The following is a 17707-nucleotide window of genomic DNA, read 5'->3' on the forward strand; positions in this document are numbered from 1 at the left end:
AACAAGGAAGAGTTAAACTTGTCAACATTATATATTTGTAATTTTCTTTTTTTTTCTTTTGTTTTTTCTATAAAGGTGTCACTGAGCTGTTCATAAACCATTGTCCTCAAAGTGTCTCTTCCTGTGTGGTGTCTTTCCATTAACAGTGTTCTAATTGGTTTGTACAGTGAACACATGAACATCAATATCAGCAACCTGCAAAACGTGATGCTCTTCGGTTCTTGTTCACAGCTTTCATCTTTATATGGTGTTCTCATGTATGATCTGGTCTTTGGAAATCCTTAGTAGGATTCTGTAGCTTCTATGTAATACTTATTCTTTAGTCATTTGTAAGCAAGTCATGGCTAACACCAACCAATCCGTAAATGACAAGAGCAGATTTGTCAAATATTGATTTCCAACTTTATGTATTGATGGGTAATTTTACAACCCGTATTTTTAATTTCACTTGGACATGTTAGTATGGAAGTTCTTGTATTTTATTTTATTTTTATTAAGCCTGGACTGTGATGGATTTTGCTCTTGTCTACAACTGAGATGTGAAAAGAACCTTTTAACCCTCCTTCACTTCAGGGGTGTTCATGAAGTGGTTGACAAAGTTGCCTGACAACAAGGTTCCTGATTTGAGTTTTCTATTCTGTGTGAAGGTTGCATTGTAGCCACACTAGGGGCATGCTCAGGTTAATTGCTGCTCTAATTTGGCCATCTGTGTCAGCTGTGACAGGCTTCAGGCTGTGAAAGTCTTAGATGAAGATTGACTACATTTGATTAGTCAATGTTGAAGTCCTAGGAATTCCAAAGAGTTGGCGAACCTAGACAGAAAAGATATGGGCATTTCTCAAGTGTCAAATGTCTTGATGAGAAAACATTTAGATGAATAATAATAATAAAAAAAACCAAAACAATATAAAGTGTCGTTTGAGCCAATTCTAAGCTGAGATTTTTTAATTTTCAACCACCCAATTGTGACCACATTCACACATCCTAATGCCTAATTTAACTCAAATGTAATCGCATTACACAACAAGGCTGCCATATGAAACTCAAACCTAATTTAATCGCTGGGGCTTTTACTATAAGGAATATATTACCATATACAGTCTGCATATAGAGTTATGTGGTTCTGAAGTATTTGAAGGTTACTATTCTCCTTGTACAGCAGCAGAAGCCAAAGTAGCCAGGAGGTGCCAAAAAGCACAGCCCAGACGGGGTGGTCCGGAAACGGTCTGGAGATCCAGTGAAACTTAACAAGCATGTTCCCTTTGGATGTTAAAATGAAGTGTAACACAGATATTAATGTAGCAAGTATCACAACACAGCAGAGGAATGTAAACTGGAGCACTGGGACATCAAGCTGGACGCTAACCAGCTGCAGCCAAATACCCCCATAGTCATAATAGCCTGAAATCCCTACCCCCTTATGGCCAGCAAGGCTCAGGTCTCAGGTTTTCTTCGCAGCTGGCCAGAAGCAAGGTTAAAATGGCTCCTCCTGGGGCTAAAAGTGTATAGTTGCTTATTTGGGGATTGGGCAGGGTTTGATTGGCATAAATCATTTGTTATACTGAGAGGCTTTAAGGCTAGTGCATGAATTGTATATAGAGGGCTACACGGCTGCTGTCTAATCTTTAACAATGTGTGTGTATGATTGCTCTTCAGAGGTTGCTGTCCTTTGGGCTGCTCACCAGGTTCATCACAGTTCAGAGTACTACAACCTTACCACTGCCCTCAGACAATCTGTCACCCAGCCGTTTACCTCATGGGTAAGACAATATTCATTCTTTTAAAGGATGTTTCAAGTGATAGCCTTTGTTTTAAACACACAGATTTTTTTCTAATAGAACAACATGATTGCATTGAAACATAAGTTACAGTATTAGACAGTTGTAATTTGAAAAACGAGATTCGGCTAACTACAGTAACTAGCCATCTCCAAAGAGTCTCTCATTCCACCGTCAAACTCCAAGTCCACTGTAGCAGACTGCATCTTTTACTGCTTGTGGTGTAGAAACCTGCTCTGAGCTGGAGGGCCACTCTAAACAGAACCTGTGCCAGGTGCAGACCTGTACAGCTGCAACGTAGAACATGGACTACCACCAGTGCCAGCAGTAGTTTTAGGTTGATGAGATGAAGACGTCACTGAAGAGTCAGTTGATGTCATTGTGACGTACGTTTTTAATTTAAGCCTGGGTGCATCAAGTGCCATTGCTAACAACAAGAATACAGTGTAATTTCATGGGAAACATTGGATGATGAACGACTGAAATATTGTCTGCATATCCAAAACTTGATGGGTTTTTTTATTTTTTATTTCTCTGCACCATGGAGCTGCCTCATTGTCCAAAAACAATGAAAAAGAAATCTAGTCACACTTTGGTACTAGATAACTTGATTCTTCTGATCACAGTGGACTTGGAGTTTGACTCATTTACTCAAGTGCAATCCAACTGCTGTAAAGACTCTTGACCACCAAATCTGCCCAAAATATGTCCCTAACAAATGGACTCCTAATATATAACTTCTAATATAAAGCACTTTGAGGCAGCTGACTATTGGGATTTGGCGTTACATTTAAAAATTAAAATAAATAACACTAGATGGAATAGAAATATTAATTTAAAGTGTTTCACTTAAATCTTTGAAAGCTTCAAGACTCAAATCTCTGACTGTGGAAAGAGTTTTATTCAGTTTTAAATAATAAACACTTAAACCTACAGGACATTGTTACCTGGATTGTTTTACTTTTGTTTAACATAGTCAGTCAGGAAAATAATAAAAGCGTCATTGAGCATCATTTAGCAAAAACAGGCTTGTAGTTCCACCTTATTGGAGCAATAAACCTGTGTTATTGGGACCCTGTCACATTGTACTCTGGTTCCATAAGATTTCTGTTGAAATCTTTCTTTCTTCAGGTTTTCTATTTGCCGATGGCTCTGGCTGTACCTCCATCCATATTCGCTGTTCACATACAATTAAACCTGCTCTACCAGTTCTGGATCCATACTGAGGTAAATGCCAAACAGGCAACAGTGTTTTTTTTTTTCTGTGAAAAATGCCAAAACAAGGGCCTGATTTTAATACTAACCCACTGTAGTTGTCCATATTCTTTGCTTACGTTTTCACTAGGTGTGTATTTATGAGAGATTTGGTGTCAGTACATTAAAGGTTTGGAGTGGCATTTTCCTATAAAAACAACTATCAGTATCCTAACGACTCACTTGTTATGTTTTTATGTGTATATATATATTTTTCCCTTAAACTGAATCTAAATCATTACTGACTCTGGATGTATGTCATCATCAAACTGTTTCCTGCCTGGTTGGGTGGTTGCTTGTAGGTTAATAGTCATTTTTCATGGAAGATCTAGAGTTGTCTGCAAACACCTGCTACCTACTTTCTCAGGAGTAGTGAAACTTAAAAAAGTGAAACATTCCCAAAAAGGAGAACGTTTGCCTTCAGAGTTAAAGTTGCAATATTTTTTTAACTTGTTTTCTTTGCAGCTGTGAGAACAGCTGTTACTTTGAAGCTAAATATTTTAGTAGATATGTAATTACTTTTCTAACAATAACAAAATTTCAATGAGGTACAATTAAGTGCTGAAATGAAACGTTTTTGCATGTTATATTTGGTTCTACAACAGACTCTAAATGCCTTCAGGCATTTTTGAGCAGTTATTTAGAAGCATTATCTAAATAGACATTAAGTGGTCACCTGGCTATAGACATTGGATGTTGAGAACTGGCAGACAATCACCTTACCGTTGGGGAATTCTTCTGTAGATTTCAATTCAGGGTTGTTTTTCATCAGTTTATATCCAAAATATCAAAGTTTTGTTTATCTATGGTGACATAATGTCTGGAAAAATGCTTATTTGTCAATTATTCAATGGCATAATTCAGTAACATGGCTGCAACTTCATTGTTTAGTCAAAGAGGTATTATAACTCTATGATGCAATTATAAAATATTTTCAGGCAGCATGTAGCACTACCAGATTAGTATTACCTGAATTAATGTGGTTGTTGTTTAAAGAATCAATAGGAACAAAAAATCTGTAAAGTTGTCTGTCTCTCTGTGCCAGTGCTAATCTGTCTGTTAAGCCAGACTTTTGTGGACTCCATGTTGCAGTGGAGCCTGTATTCAATAAAAAATAATGAGATTTTATGAAATATTCCAAACAGAAGCATGACCAGTCTGTCTGCCTTTTAAAGTGACTGAGAGTATCACTTTTACAATCCCCACAATCGTTAGAGGGAATGAATGGATTTGGAACGCCCTCGATCTTTTAGTGTGCTATTAGTGAGAACAGTCGTAATAGTCACAATTTTCTGAGGGATGTAATTTATGCCTTCTCTAGAGGGTGTTTTTTTTTGATGTCATAGAATTTACTGGCTCACTATTCGCTGCAGCTTCAGAGCTGGAGTGAAGTGGTGGAGACCCCTTTCATTCAAGATAAAACTCTCACGCTCGGCTGCCAGGCGCAGCCATTATGTGGAAATAATGAATCGCAGAGAAATTCTGTCCAACCACGCACATTTCTCCGTCTGTCATACTGATGTGATCCATCGAAATATGACTTGCAACCAAAAGAGAAACATGAACTGTGTGAAATATGCTCAGTGTGACCTCTTTAATCTATAATGACTCACTGATGAATCAGTTTGGTACCTTCCAACAAGAAATGAATGAGAAAATGTATTCCTGATGGTTTAAACCTTATGGGTGTTGGACTAGACCGTGTGTGTGTGTGTGTGCGTGTGTGTGTGTGTGTGTGTGTGTGTAACAATGTCTTTAACCATTGTCAGGAGTTTTCTGCTATTGCCACAAAGTCTTTTTTCCAACACTGTAGTTGTTGTGCTAACATCACCATAAGTAATGTTATTTATTGGAGAAATTAACTCTTTTGAGTGTGTTAATCAGGGCAACAAATGTAATTATGGATGTTATGAATATTTGAAAGTGATTCTGACAGCTATAGTAAGGCTTCCAACAGCAATTTGCTGGAATATTTAACTTTTTTTAGTACTAGAGTTGCCCAAATTATTTCCATTGGCCAGTTTTGGTAGCTGGGTATCGGCCCGTCAGGACCTCCGCTCCTAGCCGCCGCCTGGCTCACAATGCACCCGACCCCTATGGTACCTCCTGCGGGGTCTCTCCCTTAGAGATAGGGTGAGAAGTTCGGCCATTCAGGAGGGGCTCAGAGTAGAGCCGCTGCTCCTCCACATTGAAAGGAGACAGTTGAGGTGGTTCGGGCATCTGACAAGGATGCCTCCTGGGCGCCTCCTGGGTGAGGTGTTCCGGGCATGACCCACCCGGAGGAGGCCCCGGGGCAGACCCAGGACACGCTGGAGAGATTATATCTCTCAGCTGGCCTTTGAACCCCTTGGTGTTCCCCCGGACAAGCTCTAGGAAGTGACTGGGGAGAGGGCGGCCTGGGCTTCTCTGCTTAGGCTGCTGCCCCCGGAACACAGCCCCGGATAAGCGGAAGAAGATGGATGGATGGATGGATATTTCCATTGGTCAGAGGAATGGTTTTGTTAATGCAACTCTTGCCAATTGAAACACTAGGGCAACAGTTTTATTCAAATTCAAATAAAGTTTCATCATTCCACTATTTAATGTTGTTTGATCATTGACAGTTTTCTTTGTGGTAGCTACATGAATACTTCTGTGCTGCCACCATCAGACCAGTTATACCAGTTGCCTTCACTTACAGTACTGTAGCATTCCTGCTCTCCAGAAGATGAAACTTCCTGAGTTTACCCACTGCAGCAAAAGAGTTTTCTGTCCACTTCATTCCAAACAGAATTGTTATTGCATGTAAAGTAATATATATTTGGTGCTATGGCTCTGTTTTGGGACCTCCCCGCCCTTCAACATACACACAGATGTTAATGACTGCAGACATTACATTGAGATGTCTAAATGGGACCAGATGGAACTATTTCATTCTGGTTTCTCTGGGAGATGGAAAATAATAAGTTAGGGTTACTGTCTGAATTTTGTCTTTACTGGAGCATAAACGAAGCAGAAAGGACAAAAAGAAATTAAACACTTCAATGCTGTCACTGGGAAACCAAGTAAAGACGGTTTATTTGTATTTTAATTTGTATAAGGAAAATGAAAGTGGTTATTACTTTAAAGTTGATTTTATGTCTTTCCTCCAGTTAATCAGAGACCTTGGACCTCTGGAGTGGATCTTGAACACTCCAAAACACCACAGAGTTCATCATGGTAAGAGGACGGTAATTTTATCCAACCTTACGCTGTTTACATCAAACATTGCATAAGGACTGAAAGATTGAATGAGTAGACATGTTGGAGATGTTTTATGGATCAGAGTTAATTCTGAAAATGTTTATATATCACTGAGATAACAGATATATTTTTAAAAATGTGAATAAGTAATACAGCAACCTCACAAATGTAAACTCAACAGGGCGGAACCTTTATTGCATTGACAAGAACTATGGTGGTATTCTGATTATTTGGGACAGATTATTTGGTAAGTCATCTGTATTTGCTTCTTATTGTTTTTCTTTTGGATGCAAGTGAATGTACTTTATTTATGACAGTGTGATTTTTAGTCTGTGATGGCATTTGTAGAGTGTGACAGCTGGATCGCCACTGAGTTGTGTCAGCATTTGTATCTGTTCCAAAATAATACAATTCCTACAATGGGATTAATTCTTAATGCCACCAGTGCTTCCCCCCACATCTGTTTTGTGCAAAAGGCAAATGGTTCTTCTTGCACTGACTATACCATTTATAGCTGCTGTTGACATGCATTATTTTTAGCCACACAGACCTCAAATACACAAAACTGCATAGTAACCCTTACACGGGAAACTGTATTTCTATAGATTTTTTTCTAAAATTTGAAATCGGAACTTTCCCTTCAAAGATTCAAAGCATTCAGGTGAAATACTTTAATTATGATCAAATTTCTGTATGATGGACTTTCTGTACCATGAAAGTCTTCCAGGTGTTGTTAGTTTCTCCTGTCTGTGATGGTCTTGATTACTTGAGTTCAGAACAACTGAAATTCTTTTGGTTTATGAAGATACTTTACCTCTCATCTGATTTTCTTTAGTTTCAAAAACTATTGGAGACCCCTATTGAGGTTGTCCCTTTGGAGGTGGTCCTGAGAGTGATTGTGAGTCTACACGAGTGAGGCTGTGAACCCAGGCATGGGTCATTATGCTCACAGGAGTAAAGATGTGGAGTCTGAGACATTGCCATGCCACACGGCCATAAAAGTTAAGGTCATCTGGTTCAAGGTTTGAGTGGGGGTTGAAATGCCTGCAAAGGGATGTTAAGACTGTGACTTATAGGAGGGGAATATTTGGTGTCGTATGCTTCAATCTGGTAATGATGGCTCACAGTAGAAATAGATGGCCTCCTCTCAAATTGTTGTCATTGTCCAAAATATGAATATTCAGAGGCACTCCTTTGAGGATACGAAGTGTATCCGTACGTCTGCGGCTGACAGTCCACTAGGAATGAAATACCTGGGACTCCATCAGTTTTTAGAACCAAAGAAACATCACAGATAAGAAGTGAAACCTCTTCATGAACTTCCTGTTCCTTTCAACTCAAATGCTTAAGACTACCGTGGCCTACATAACTGAGAACATGCAGACATACCTGTGATGCTTGGGCTTGAAAAATTAAGGTATCACCAAAGACTACAGTGATGAAAATAAAACAGTTTGTCACAAATGTCTGTGCAGGGTATCTGTTTAAATCATGAGAAACCCACTTCTCTGTAGTTGATGGTGGTTTTATAGATGTTGAATAGATGTTCCTGGTATTTTTATAGTACCTTATTGTTTTTAGGGTATATGTTCAAAGAAAAGTCAGTTTATGCAAAGGATACTGACTCAAAGGAGCGTTTTTACATTCCCTTAGTAGCATTTTCACTGTTAAACTGGAGGCCGAATTAAGCTTTGTTAACCATTGTCTGTCACTAACCCTCTCAGAGTTTTAGCATCTTTTAGTTCATTTTCATTTTACACTTCAGTTTTATTGTCTTGGTCAAGTGAACAACAGATAAAATCAATAAAAAGCTGGTGAACGTGGAGCATTTAGCAGCTGGGTGGAGGAACAAATAGCTTAAAGATGAAGAAGATGCTAATAACAAGAGAAACATGTGATTCATTTCCTGTTTGTCTTTCTGGTGACGCGTTTTCTTTGTTGGATATTTAAACATCTTAAACTTTTAAACCTTAATGTATTACCTCAAGTTTTAAGAATAAATAACAGGAATAGAAGTTTGAAGCATTTATTCACATCATTTTGTTTTGCACACCGCTATTCATACCATCCCCAGGTACCTTTGCTCAAGAAGCCGACCAAGTCGTGTACGGCCTGGTTTTCCCCATCAAAAGATTTGAAATCCTCTATGTGCAGGTTAGTCTCATCTTTCATCATTGATGTGGCTACCACAAGTTGGTGATTGGTCAAGCAGCTCACCTCCATCTGGGTGTAAACACCTTTGGTAGATGAGGTGTGAGCTCATGTTTCCCTCACTGGCCGAGTGGCCATTTTGTAACCATAACATTATGACTCTACTCTAAACAAACTGCCCAGTTGAGGTGAAAGAGGCCAATAAAATGTAATGCCAGGTGGATGTTATGATTATTTTTGCTGCCATCACTGTTGGCAGAGCGCTGCATGAGCAATGTTCTGCCCAAAGAAAATAGAAACATTCATTCTAGGATTATTGCTGTTCCTTTGTTAGCATTCATCAGTTAAATGTAGTGTTTGATTATTTATTAATGTCTAATTTGGTTGTATTTTTTTTCTCTTTTAGTTGCATTACTACTTGTATTTGTGGAAGAAATCCAAAACCTACAAAACTATCAGCAACAAACTGTCATCTTTCCTCAACGGTCCAAGTTGGAAACCTGGTAAACGTCGGCTGGGTGACCACAACGACAATCCGAAGGTTTGCATCATTTCTAAGGACAAAATGCCCTCATGCTTCATTACCCATCATTTTGACAGACACAACACACAGGCCTAAATGACTCAGAGCATTCCTTATTGAAGGACTCGTATATTCTGCCAGTTTTACAAGAAACTGCCACATCAAATAAAAGCTGCAGAGCCTTTGTAGAGGCGACACAATAAGTTTAGTTTCACTGTCTTTAAACACAGTCTGCGTGAATAAAACCACTTGCAGTTTAGCGTAAATGTGCATGTGTGTGCGTGACTTTGTGTGTATGCAGAAAGAAATACAGGCTCCAGCTGAATGCCCCGGTGGTTAGCTTTGAAATAACGCTGATGGTGTCGCATATTTAGTTCCCTCATGCTTCAGACTGCAAAAAAAAAAAAAGTCCCCTTTGACTTTACGATTAAATTGGCTCTTTAAACCCAGCAGGGTAATTCTAAACATGGTCAGAGCTGGAACTTAACTGAAATATCTTGAAAGGCTTTATGTAGGCGGCTACTTCTTGATATCTGCTGGTGAAGGAAAGAGGAAAAAGAGGGGAGTGAAAGAGGAAAAAGGGTTCAACGTGTTTCAACTCTGAGAATAAGCAGAGCAGCAGACTGGAATATCTACAGGGTTGGGGATGGGAGTTTGACGGGGAACCCACATGTGATGGTTTGGTTCCTCAAAATCCTGGGAAACCCCCTGAATGAGAAACAGGCATTGCTGATTGGCCAGTTATTTTTCATTCCCATAAAGCCCTCAGGGCTTAATTACTTATTGTCTTGGACAGAAGGGAAAAACAGGTCAAATGACTCAGGGAATTCTTACAGAAGGACTCAGATATTCCTCAGTGTTTAAGGGAAACCGCTGCACCCAATAAATCCTGGATGACTTTGTAAATGGAAAACAACAAGCTAATTTTCACCAGTTCTGAAATTCCACTAGTAGGACACTAAAGTAAGAAAATGTCTTTTTGAAGAAAGGCACATTGGGTGGGTTTACAAGTTTGTTTGTTTTTCTTAATTAAAGTTTAGCATCTTTTCCTCATCTTTATCTTACCCTTTTGTTTTGTTTTTTTCACCACCAGCATGCAGTGTTTATACACGGCATATTCTCAGAGTTAGCCACTGGGTGCAATTGCATTCTACAAATGGCATTTTCTTTGTTTCTGTCATTACTGGTAGAGAATAATTTTATCATGCATGACTCAGAGGATTTGCTGGAAATGATTCATGCACATATCTGAACATGCTGCAAAATGGTGACATGCATTTAGAGAAGAAAGTTTGGTGGTTGCAGATGGTTTCCTTTAATCCAGTCTGTTGACCTAATATGAGATGACTGGACCGCTTAGCTCATTATTTGTTCAACAGAACAGTGAAAAGAGTCTGTTGTTGTTTATGTTCTGTTGCATGTCATAGTACCCTTAAAGTCGTCTTTTTCTTTGTCCAATGGGAGCTATGTGTATCATTTTAAGGCAAACTAGCGTGAGGTGTATGGTAAATGGCCTGCATATGTATAGTGCTTTTCTAGTCCTTAAGGACCCCAAAGCGCTTTACACTACATTCAGTCATTCACACACTGGCAATGGCAGCTACATTGTAGCCACAGCTGCCCTGGGGCGCACTGACAGAGGCGAGGCTGCCGGACACAGGCGCCACCAGGCCCTCTGACCACCACCAGTAGGCAAACATGGGGTTAGTATCTTGCCCAAGGATATTTGGCATGCAGCCAGGAGGCAGCCTGGGATCGAACCACCAACCTTCTGATTAGTGGCTGACCTGCTCTGCCACCTGAGCTACAGCCACCCCAATAAGCCACCCCAAAGGTGTAGCAAATAATAAAACCTATATTGACCTAACACCCTACATCTAATGTTATTAAAAACTAGCATAGCATTGCTGTCAGTACCTGTGTGTCAAATGTTAAGGAACATGCCTCAAATGCCCAAGCATGCAGTTGTACAGGGGTACGTTGCGTGGGCATAGGTGACTATAACTTTGTTTGTGTAAACATAACATCTGAGAAAATTAATTTATTGATTATCAATCTTAAATTTTTAGACTATGGTAATAATGCCACAATCATAAAGCAGACATGTGTTGTTGTTGTGTTGGTGGGCAAATAAGCCTGTGAATAGTCTTGGTGCACGTTCTATCATCATTGGAACTATTTTAACTATTCACAGGCTTCTGTGAATGTGGGGTAATGTGTCACTGGTTAATGGCTTCAGTTGTTTTTTGAGTCAGAAATAATAGCATACATGATGTTTTCAGAAGATTTGGGGTAGTAGTTTTGAATTCAAATGACAGCATGACATTAAAACTGTTACCATCAGGGTAAAATTGGTATTTAAGCCATGTTGGCTGTGAGAAACTGTTTAAAAATATCAGGGTTCGGGGAATTAAACATGTTTATTTTCCATTCACAGGTTACCGGAAAGGAAGTGCCTCATAATCCCAGCTGGTCACTGCCTGTACAAATTTATGCAGTCATACATTTCCTTTTGGTGCTGAAGACTTACCAAGATTTGTTTGAAAACAAGATGGTATGTATTTGTCACATTAGACAAAGTGATTGTTATTAAACTTTATTTGGAGGGTGACACTTCAGCTCCCTTCATAGAGTTCTTTAAATTCCCTTTTTTAGTTGGATTTGTCAGATATATAGGATTAAATCTGGGGTAGCTTAGTCTAGACTAACTATTGATATGTTTGGGCTACTGTAATCCCTCAAAGTATGACAGTTTACGTGTTTGTTTGCCAACACTGATTCATCCAGTCATCTAGTTTGTTGTGGTGGGTCCATAATGGAGCAGAGTCCTCTACTTAGCCAGCAGAAAAAGACTAGCTGTGTCTAACATCATGACAGAATGACGGATCAGCATTCCCCTTTAAAGCAACCTTGTCTATTATTTTCCACCCGACAAGCCAAAAGACCCCCTTCCTCCTCCTTCAGGAAAAAAAAAAGAAAGAAAAGAACCTCCCCAGCAGTTATCTTTGGAAGGATTTTCCCCCCAGGCACAGTTTTGGTTAGCCAGAAAGTGCTGTCACACCCAACCTCTTCAAACTCTAAATAAAATGCCCTGTCTTCTTTCTTTCTTTTTTTCCCCCCTGATCGCTACCTCCGTGGGGCTCTGTTAGTTGTGGTCATCTCTCACACACAAGCACACACACCTCCTCTGCAGCATCGAGGGATCCCCTCCCTTTTGGCGAACGAAACACCAGCTGGTGGTCCAGCAGTGAACACAAACGCCTTAATTGTCGAGTCAACCATTTCCCAAACCAAATAGCCTTCAGGATGCAGCAATCAGACTTGGAGGGAAAATAACAAAGTGAGCTCCTTGGCCCAACAATAAATCATGTCACTCTTATGTATTTATACCCACATGTTCGCTAGCTGCTTATTTAGCTTGACAATTGAAGACACGCTGCCGGACAATTTATGTGCTTTGTGTTAATTCAAAGCCATGAAAACATGGCTATTTCAAACAAGTGAAGCTACTCTCCAATTACATCATCATCAGGCCAGTGTGTATGCTTTACATGTACGGATTTTAAACAGTTATTATTAGAGGCAGGGCAGTGAGGGAAATTGACCATCAAAACTTTTTCTCATTTAAAGTATGTTTGGGCATTTCTACCCAGCAGACCAAAAGTGAAACACGCACATGCACAAACACAGGTTTTGCTTTCACTCTTTTGAAGTTACCAAATTGTTGCAAAGTTGCAAATTACCAAAAGTACAAAAATATTCACTATTTGATCAAAAGTACTGAGCTGCACTGGTCATCTCTGAATTAAGGTGTTCTCAATAGCATTGCCACAGGTGTATGAAATAAAGCAATACGTGCACTGCGTCTTTACAAGAAATGTTCTAAAGAGCTCACTGAATTAGTTTGCTAATATAATAGGATCCAGGATAATTGCTAATTGCTAATATAATAGGATGTATATGTGTATATATATATATATATATATATATATATATATATATATATATATATATATATATATATATATATATATATGTATATGTATATATATATATATATATATATGTATATGTATATGTATGTATATGTATATATATATATATGTATATGTATATGTATGTATATGTATGTATATGTATATATATATATATATATATATATATATATATATATATATATGTATGTGTGTATGTGTGTATGTGTGTATATATATATATATATATATATATATGTATTTACACATATATTTATTATGTGCTGGAATGTGCAGAAAATAGGTTTAAATGTTAAACTAATTTCTTCCAGTCAGAGAGTGGTGCATATAATTAAAATTTTGCTTCATGCATAAAGTTAAAAGATTAAAACTAACAAAACAAGTTTTAAAAAGAGACTTTTCCATTTGATTACATTTTGTATGATGGATTATGTAGAAAAAGTAGAATTGGGCTGAAAGATCGATCGCTTTATCACCTATTCAAGTTGTAAATCATGTTTTTAAAAAGTAACTAAGTAATTAATTACTTTTGAAAATAAGTAATCAGTAAAGTAACGGGATTACTTTTTTGGAACTTTTTTCAAGTAACTTGAACTTGAACTTTTTTCAAGTAACTTGACCAACACTGAATGCAACAAGTCAATTTTTGAGATTTCTACTCTGCTAGATATTCCACGATCAGATGGTGGTATTATGAAGTATTTCAGAACAGCTGCAACACAGACTGTAAAGTTGAAGAGTGCATGTAATAGTTACCAATGCTCTCAATAACTGACTTAATAACTACAGACTCCCAAATCGCCAGGCATTAACATCAGCACAAAAGCTGTACGCCAGAAGCTTCATGGCATAAAGTCCCATTTGGAGCCTTTAAGTGAAAGTTTTTTTTCTTTTTTACCACCACAGTACATTTCAGATTTTTGAAGGTAGACACATGAGCATGGGGGCAGATCTGACTGTAAAATCAAGAGCTACTATAAGCTCATTGGCTAATGAATCACACAGTAGAGCAAGCCCTGCTTTTTTCCCATTTGAATCTAATACAGTAAGACTGCAATCAGTTCTACAAAATATAAAATGCTGAGACTACTTTATTCAGATGTGTGGTCACTTTGGATGATGTAGTTTGTAGAGCTGTCCCTGTTACTTTACATTAGCAGGTGTGTTATTTTGTTATCCCATTTAATGGTTTGCTGGAAACACACTCGCCTTAAAATAGTTCAGTATAACAGGAATCGTGTTTACCTACCTGATGCCTGATTCATTATTACATGTTACTGGCACTGTTTTTTGGTTTGTTTGTTTTTTCCTGTTTGATCAGTCTTCGTCAATAATGGCCTGGGTAATTAGTTAATTTGCTCATCGCAAGAGACAACATAACACAATCAGTCCTTACAGTGCTACCAGATGTTAACTGTCATTTCCGACCTCTGCTGATATTGCTACAAGTTGTCAGTTGATCACTTGAAAAATTACCATGACAAAAGAAGCACAAAGTGTTTCATAAAAAACTCTTGGAAATGAAATGTGAGTTGATGACACTTAGGGATTTATGGAGGAATTTCTCTCTAGTGTAGTGTCTCAGCTGCATGCCCCCTGGATGATAGAAAGACAAACAAACAACAACAAAAAAAGATTAGGTTATTAAATACGTCTGGTCTGCTGAGCCTCTTGGGTTATCAGACACAGATAAGTTCACATAACCTTTGATATCAAAACAATTCTCCTCTCATTATACCTCTTACCAAAAATAACGATATCCATAGCCCATGAACTCCATTGCAGTGATTAATCTGCCTTAATAAACTACGAATGAAGGTCACCCTAGACTGTCAGTCCTTCACAGATGGACTGAGCTCAAATTATTTCCTTGTCTGATTCACAGAAAGCATTATTGTATCTGTGTTCCTGTAAGAGGCTCCTGGTAATATTGTGCTTATGGCAGCTTATGGGTTATGACTTGGATAAACGTATAGAAATACAGTTTTATTGTATCCTGTTGATGGGTTGATTTTTGTGCTGGCAAGCGCGAGCCCTCTGGGTATTTACAGCATGGGAGCAGTCCGTGAGATTTGGCTGTTAGACTCTGTATTGAGTGTCAGAGAAATATAAACCAAAGCTGACAGCCCACAGCATCCTCAGGAGACAATGGCTTTCCAACGGCTGCCCTTAGCCAAGGCCGTAGGTTAGAGAACGCAGATTAGAGCGTACGTTACTCTTTGTGTTTATGCAAGTCTGTTTGTGTGTATGTTCCAAATAACTTGGAAAGGTCAGTGAGAATCTGCATTGGATTTCTCCTCCAAAGTTGGTTGTTTTGGCTCCATTTAGGGGATTCAAACTACAGTCTCTTCAACTGTGGTCAAGTCCCCTGTCAAGACCCATCTGGGATGATTAGAGCGTCTATGTAAACTAGGCATGTCAGTGTAAAGTAAGAGGCAGCATATCGTGTGTGCCAGTACACTTATTCCGAAGGTCAGACATGTTTTGGTTGGCATTACAACTCTGCGGTTTATGACTGCTCTCCCAGTAAGGTCTCCCGTGATCGTAACTTGACCGGCCATGATATTGATTTAAGGGTTTGAATCTAATGTATTTTTTCCTGACCGCATTTCTCATGGTATGCAAATGTATCTCAATCCTAGATACTGTCCCAGTTAACTATTCTGGGTATGACTGGCTACGTTCTGCTCACTCTCACGTCTCTGGGGTTCCTCATCGAACAGAGGTACAGTACAGACATTTCGTTATGGATTCATTTTCAAAGAGACTTTTAGAGGATTTAAAAATTAGACTAAACTGTTAAAAATGTCTTGGGGGGGGGGGGGGGGGGGGTTAGAGAAAAGCAAGACGGAGAACTATTCTGGCTTTGGTAGAGGTTCTCAAGCTTTGAGTGGCAATCATCCAAAGACTGAATTTGAAGGAATACAAAATGTGGACTGTTAAAATTAGCATTGAAGTAAAAATGCCAAGTTGATTGTACTTATCTGTTTAGATTTCTTCAGTTGTTCTTTATTCTCCTCTGAGCTGCTAATTGCTAATAATGTATTTGCATCTTAAACTCAATGATTCTGAAAATGGCTTGCTTTTAGACAGTCCAACCTCTTTTGGGGTCCAAGAACGAATCAAAGAAAAACTCTCAAAGAATCTCTGGGAGCCATAGGTCTTTGCCAGCCAAGATTTAAAGGTCTGAACATTAGTATTAATATTACTGTGGGGCGGTCAGTAGTATGTACCCTTGTTTTCAGGAACTAAACTATGAACCTTGCATTGAATCATTTCATTTCTCTTCATTGTTACCAAATAAAACTCTGCATACTTAGCTGTGAAATTCACTAAAAGAAACAGAAACAGGATAAAGATACACATGCTTTGTTGTGAGTGAATGTAAGATTAACTTCAGTCGACGCAAGTACCACAACACTGGAGCTGACTTCAAAGTGGGGCGACCGTGGCTCAGGGGTTGGGAAGCGCATCTGTAACCGGACGGTCGCCGGTTCAATCCCCGGCCTCTCTGTCCTGGTCGTTGTGTCCTTGGGCAAGACACTTTACCCTACCGCCTACTGGTGTTGGCCAGAGGGGCCGATGGCGCGATATGGCAGCCTCGCTTCTGTCAGTCTGCCCCAGGGCAGCTGTGGCTACAAACGTAGCTTGCCTCCACCAGTGTGTGAATGCGAGAGTGAATGAATAGTGGCATTGTAAAGCGCTTTATAAATCCAATCCATTATTATTGTTATTGTAATTATTATAAATCTCATATCAAATCTCTCCTCATCAACTCTATTTGATCAGCACAGGAAGTTGATATTATATTTTAATATTAGCTATTAAAATATAATTATTCCATCAAAGTGATGCGTTGTTGCTTAATGTGTCCTTACATTCAGGCCATCATCGGCTGTCTTGGAGCTATTTCGCTGTGTCGTCATGATGACATTGCTGAGGTACAACTACATGAAGCCCCTCGCACCTTCACTGGCAGTGCCTACAGAGGTAAGTGCAACTGTAATGTGTGGAGTGCAGTTTAAAATAGGCAGCATGACTTGAGATTTTCTTTTCATTCTACTTAAATAATAAGCAAATATGTGTGCCGTATATGATAGATGGAATTGGTGTTCATATCTGGAAAGTGAAGCCAGTGCAAAAGTACCTTAAACCTGCATTTTAAAAAATAGATGGGCTGATATTTCATATTAAAAAGAATAGCCCTTACACTTAAACACATCTGTGAGCTCTGTTTTGAGGATTATTTAATCCATGTTGCTAGTTGCAAGTCTTGTCTTATGCAGCAAGCTAGACAATAATGCAGGGTAAGATCTGTAGCCTTGTTACATTGCAATGCACTGCTTGCTATGGACAAGTGAAGTGTCCACTGATCCACCCCAATACCCCCAAATCCCGAACTCAGTGCTTCAGAAAACAAACCAAATGATGATGTTGGTGATGTCAATCTTTTACAGAATTTGTGATGAACCTGGTGCCTCTTTTTACTGCAGTATACTGCAGTATAGGACACACATATTAACAAGCATACAGTTCATGGAAAAACTCTGTTTGTTTGCTTTTTTGGCACTTTTTTAAATGATTATTAGACATAACTTGTCTAGGACTGCCACGACAGACACCATAGGCAAAAGTATCGGGCCCCATCTCTTAATCTCTGAATTCAGGGGATTTCATAGCACCTAGCCATGAAGTTTGCCTTTGCAAACATTTATGAGAGAATAGGTTATTTTACGGAGCTCACTGAATTTGAGTGTGGTATTTTTGACAGTTGCCACCATTGC

The 17707-nt window shown here is 38.9% G+C and overlaps 1 protein-coding gene across 2 annotated transcripts in view; it reads left to right on the forward strand.

Moving 5' to 3' along the window:
• agmo (alkylglycerol monooxygenase) overlaps positions 1–17707 on the forward strand; it is a 48264-nt gene that overhangs the window by 16283 nt on the left and 14274 nt on the right. Inside the window, exons 4-12 of one of the 2 annotated variants that reach the window (XM_085177727.1) lie at positions 1657–1760; positions 2910–3005; positions 6164–6230; positions 6436–6501; positions 8329–8408; positions 8812–8946; positions 11366–11482; positions 15566–15648; positions 16808–16913. In XM_085177727.1, coding sequence (XP_085033853.1) covers positions 1657–1760; positions 2910–3005; positions 6164–6230; positions 6436–6501; positions 8329–8408; positions 8812–8946; positions 11366–11482; positions 15566–15648; positions 16808–16913 — 854 coding nt within the window. The remainder of the gene's footprint in view (positions 1–1656; positions 1761–2909; positions 3006–6163; positions 6231–6435; positions 6502–8328; positions 8409–8811; positions 8947–11365; positions 11483–15565; positions 15649–16807; positions 16914–17707) is intronic. The other variant, XM_085177729.1, reaches the window with a different exon arrangement.

This window comes from Neolamprologus multifasciatus, chromosome 11, assembly GCF_963576455.1.
Source record: "Neolamprologus multifasciatus chromosome 11, fNeoMul1.2, whole genome shotgun sequence".
Taxonomy (NCBI): Eukaryota; Metazoa; Chordata; class Actinopteri; order Cichliformes; family Cichlidae; genus Neolamprologus; species Neolamprologus multifasciatus.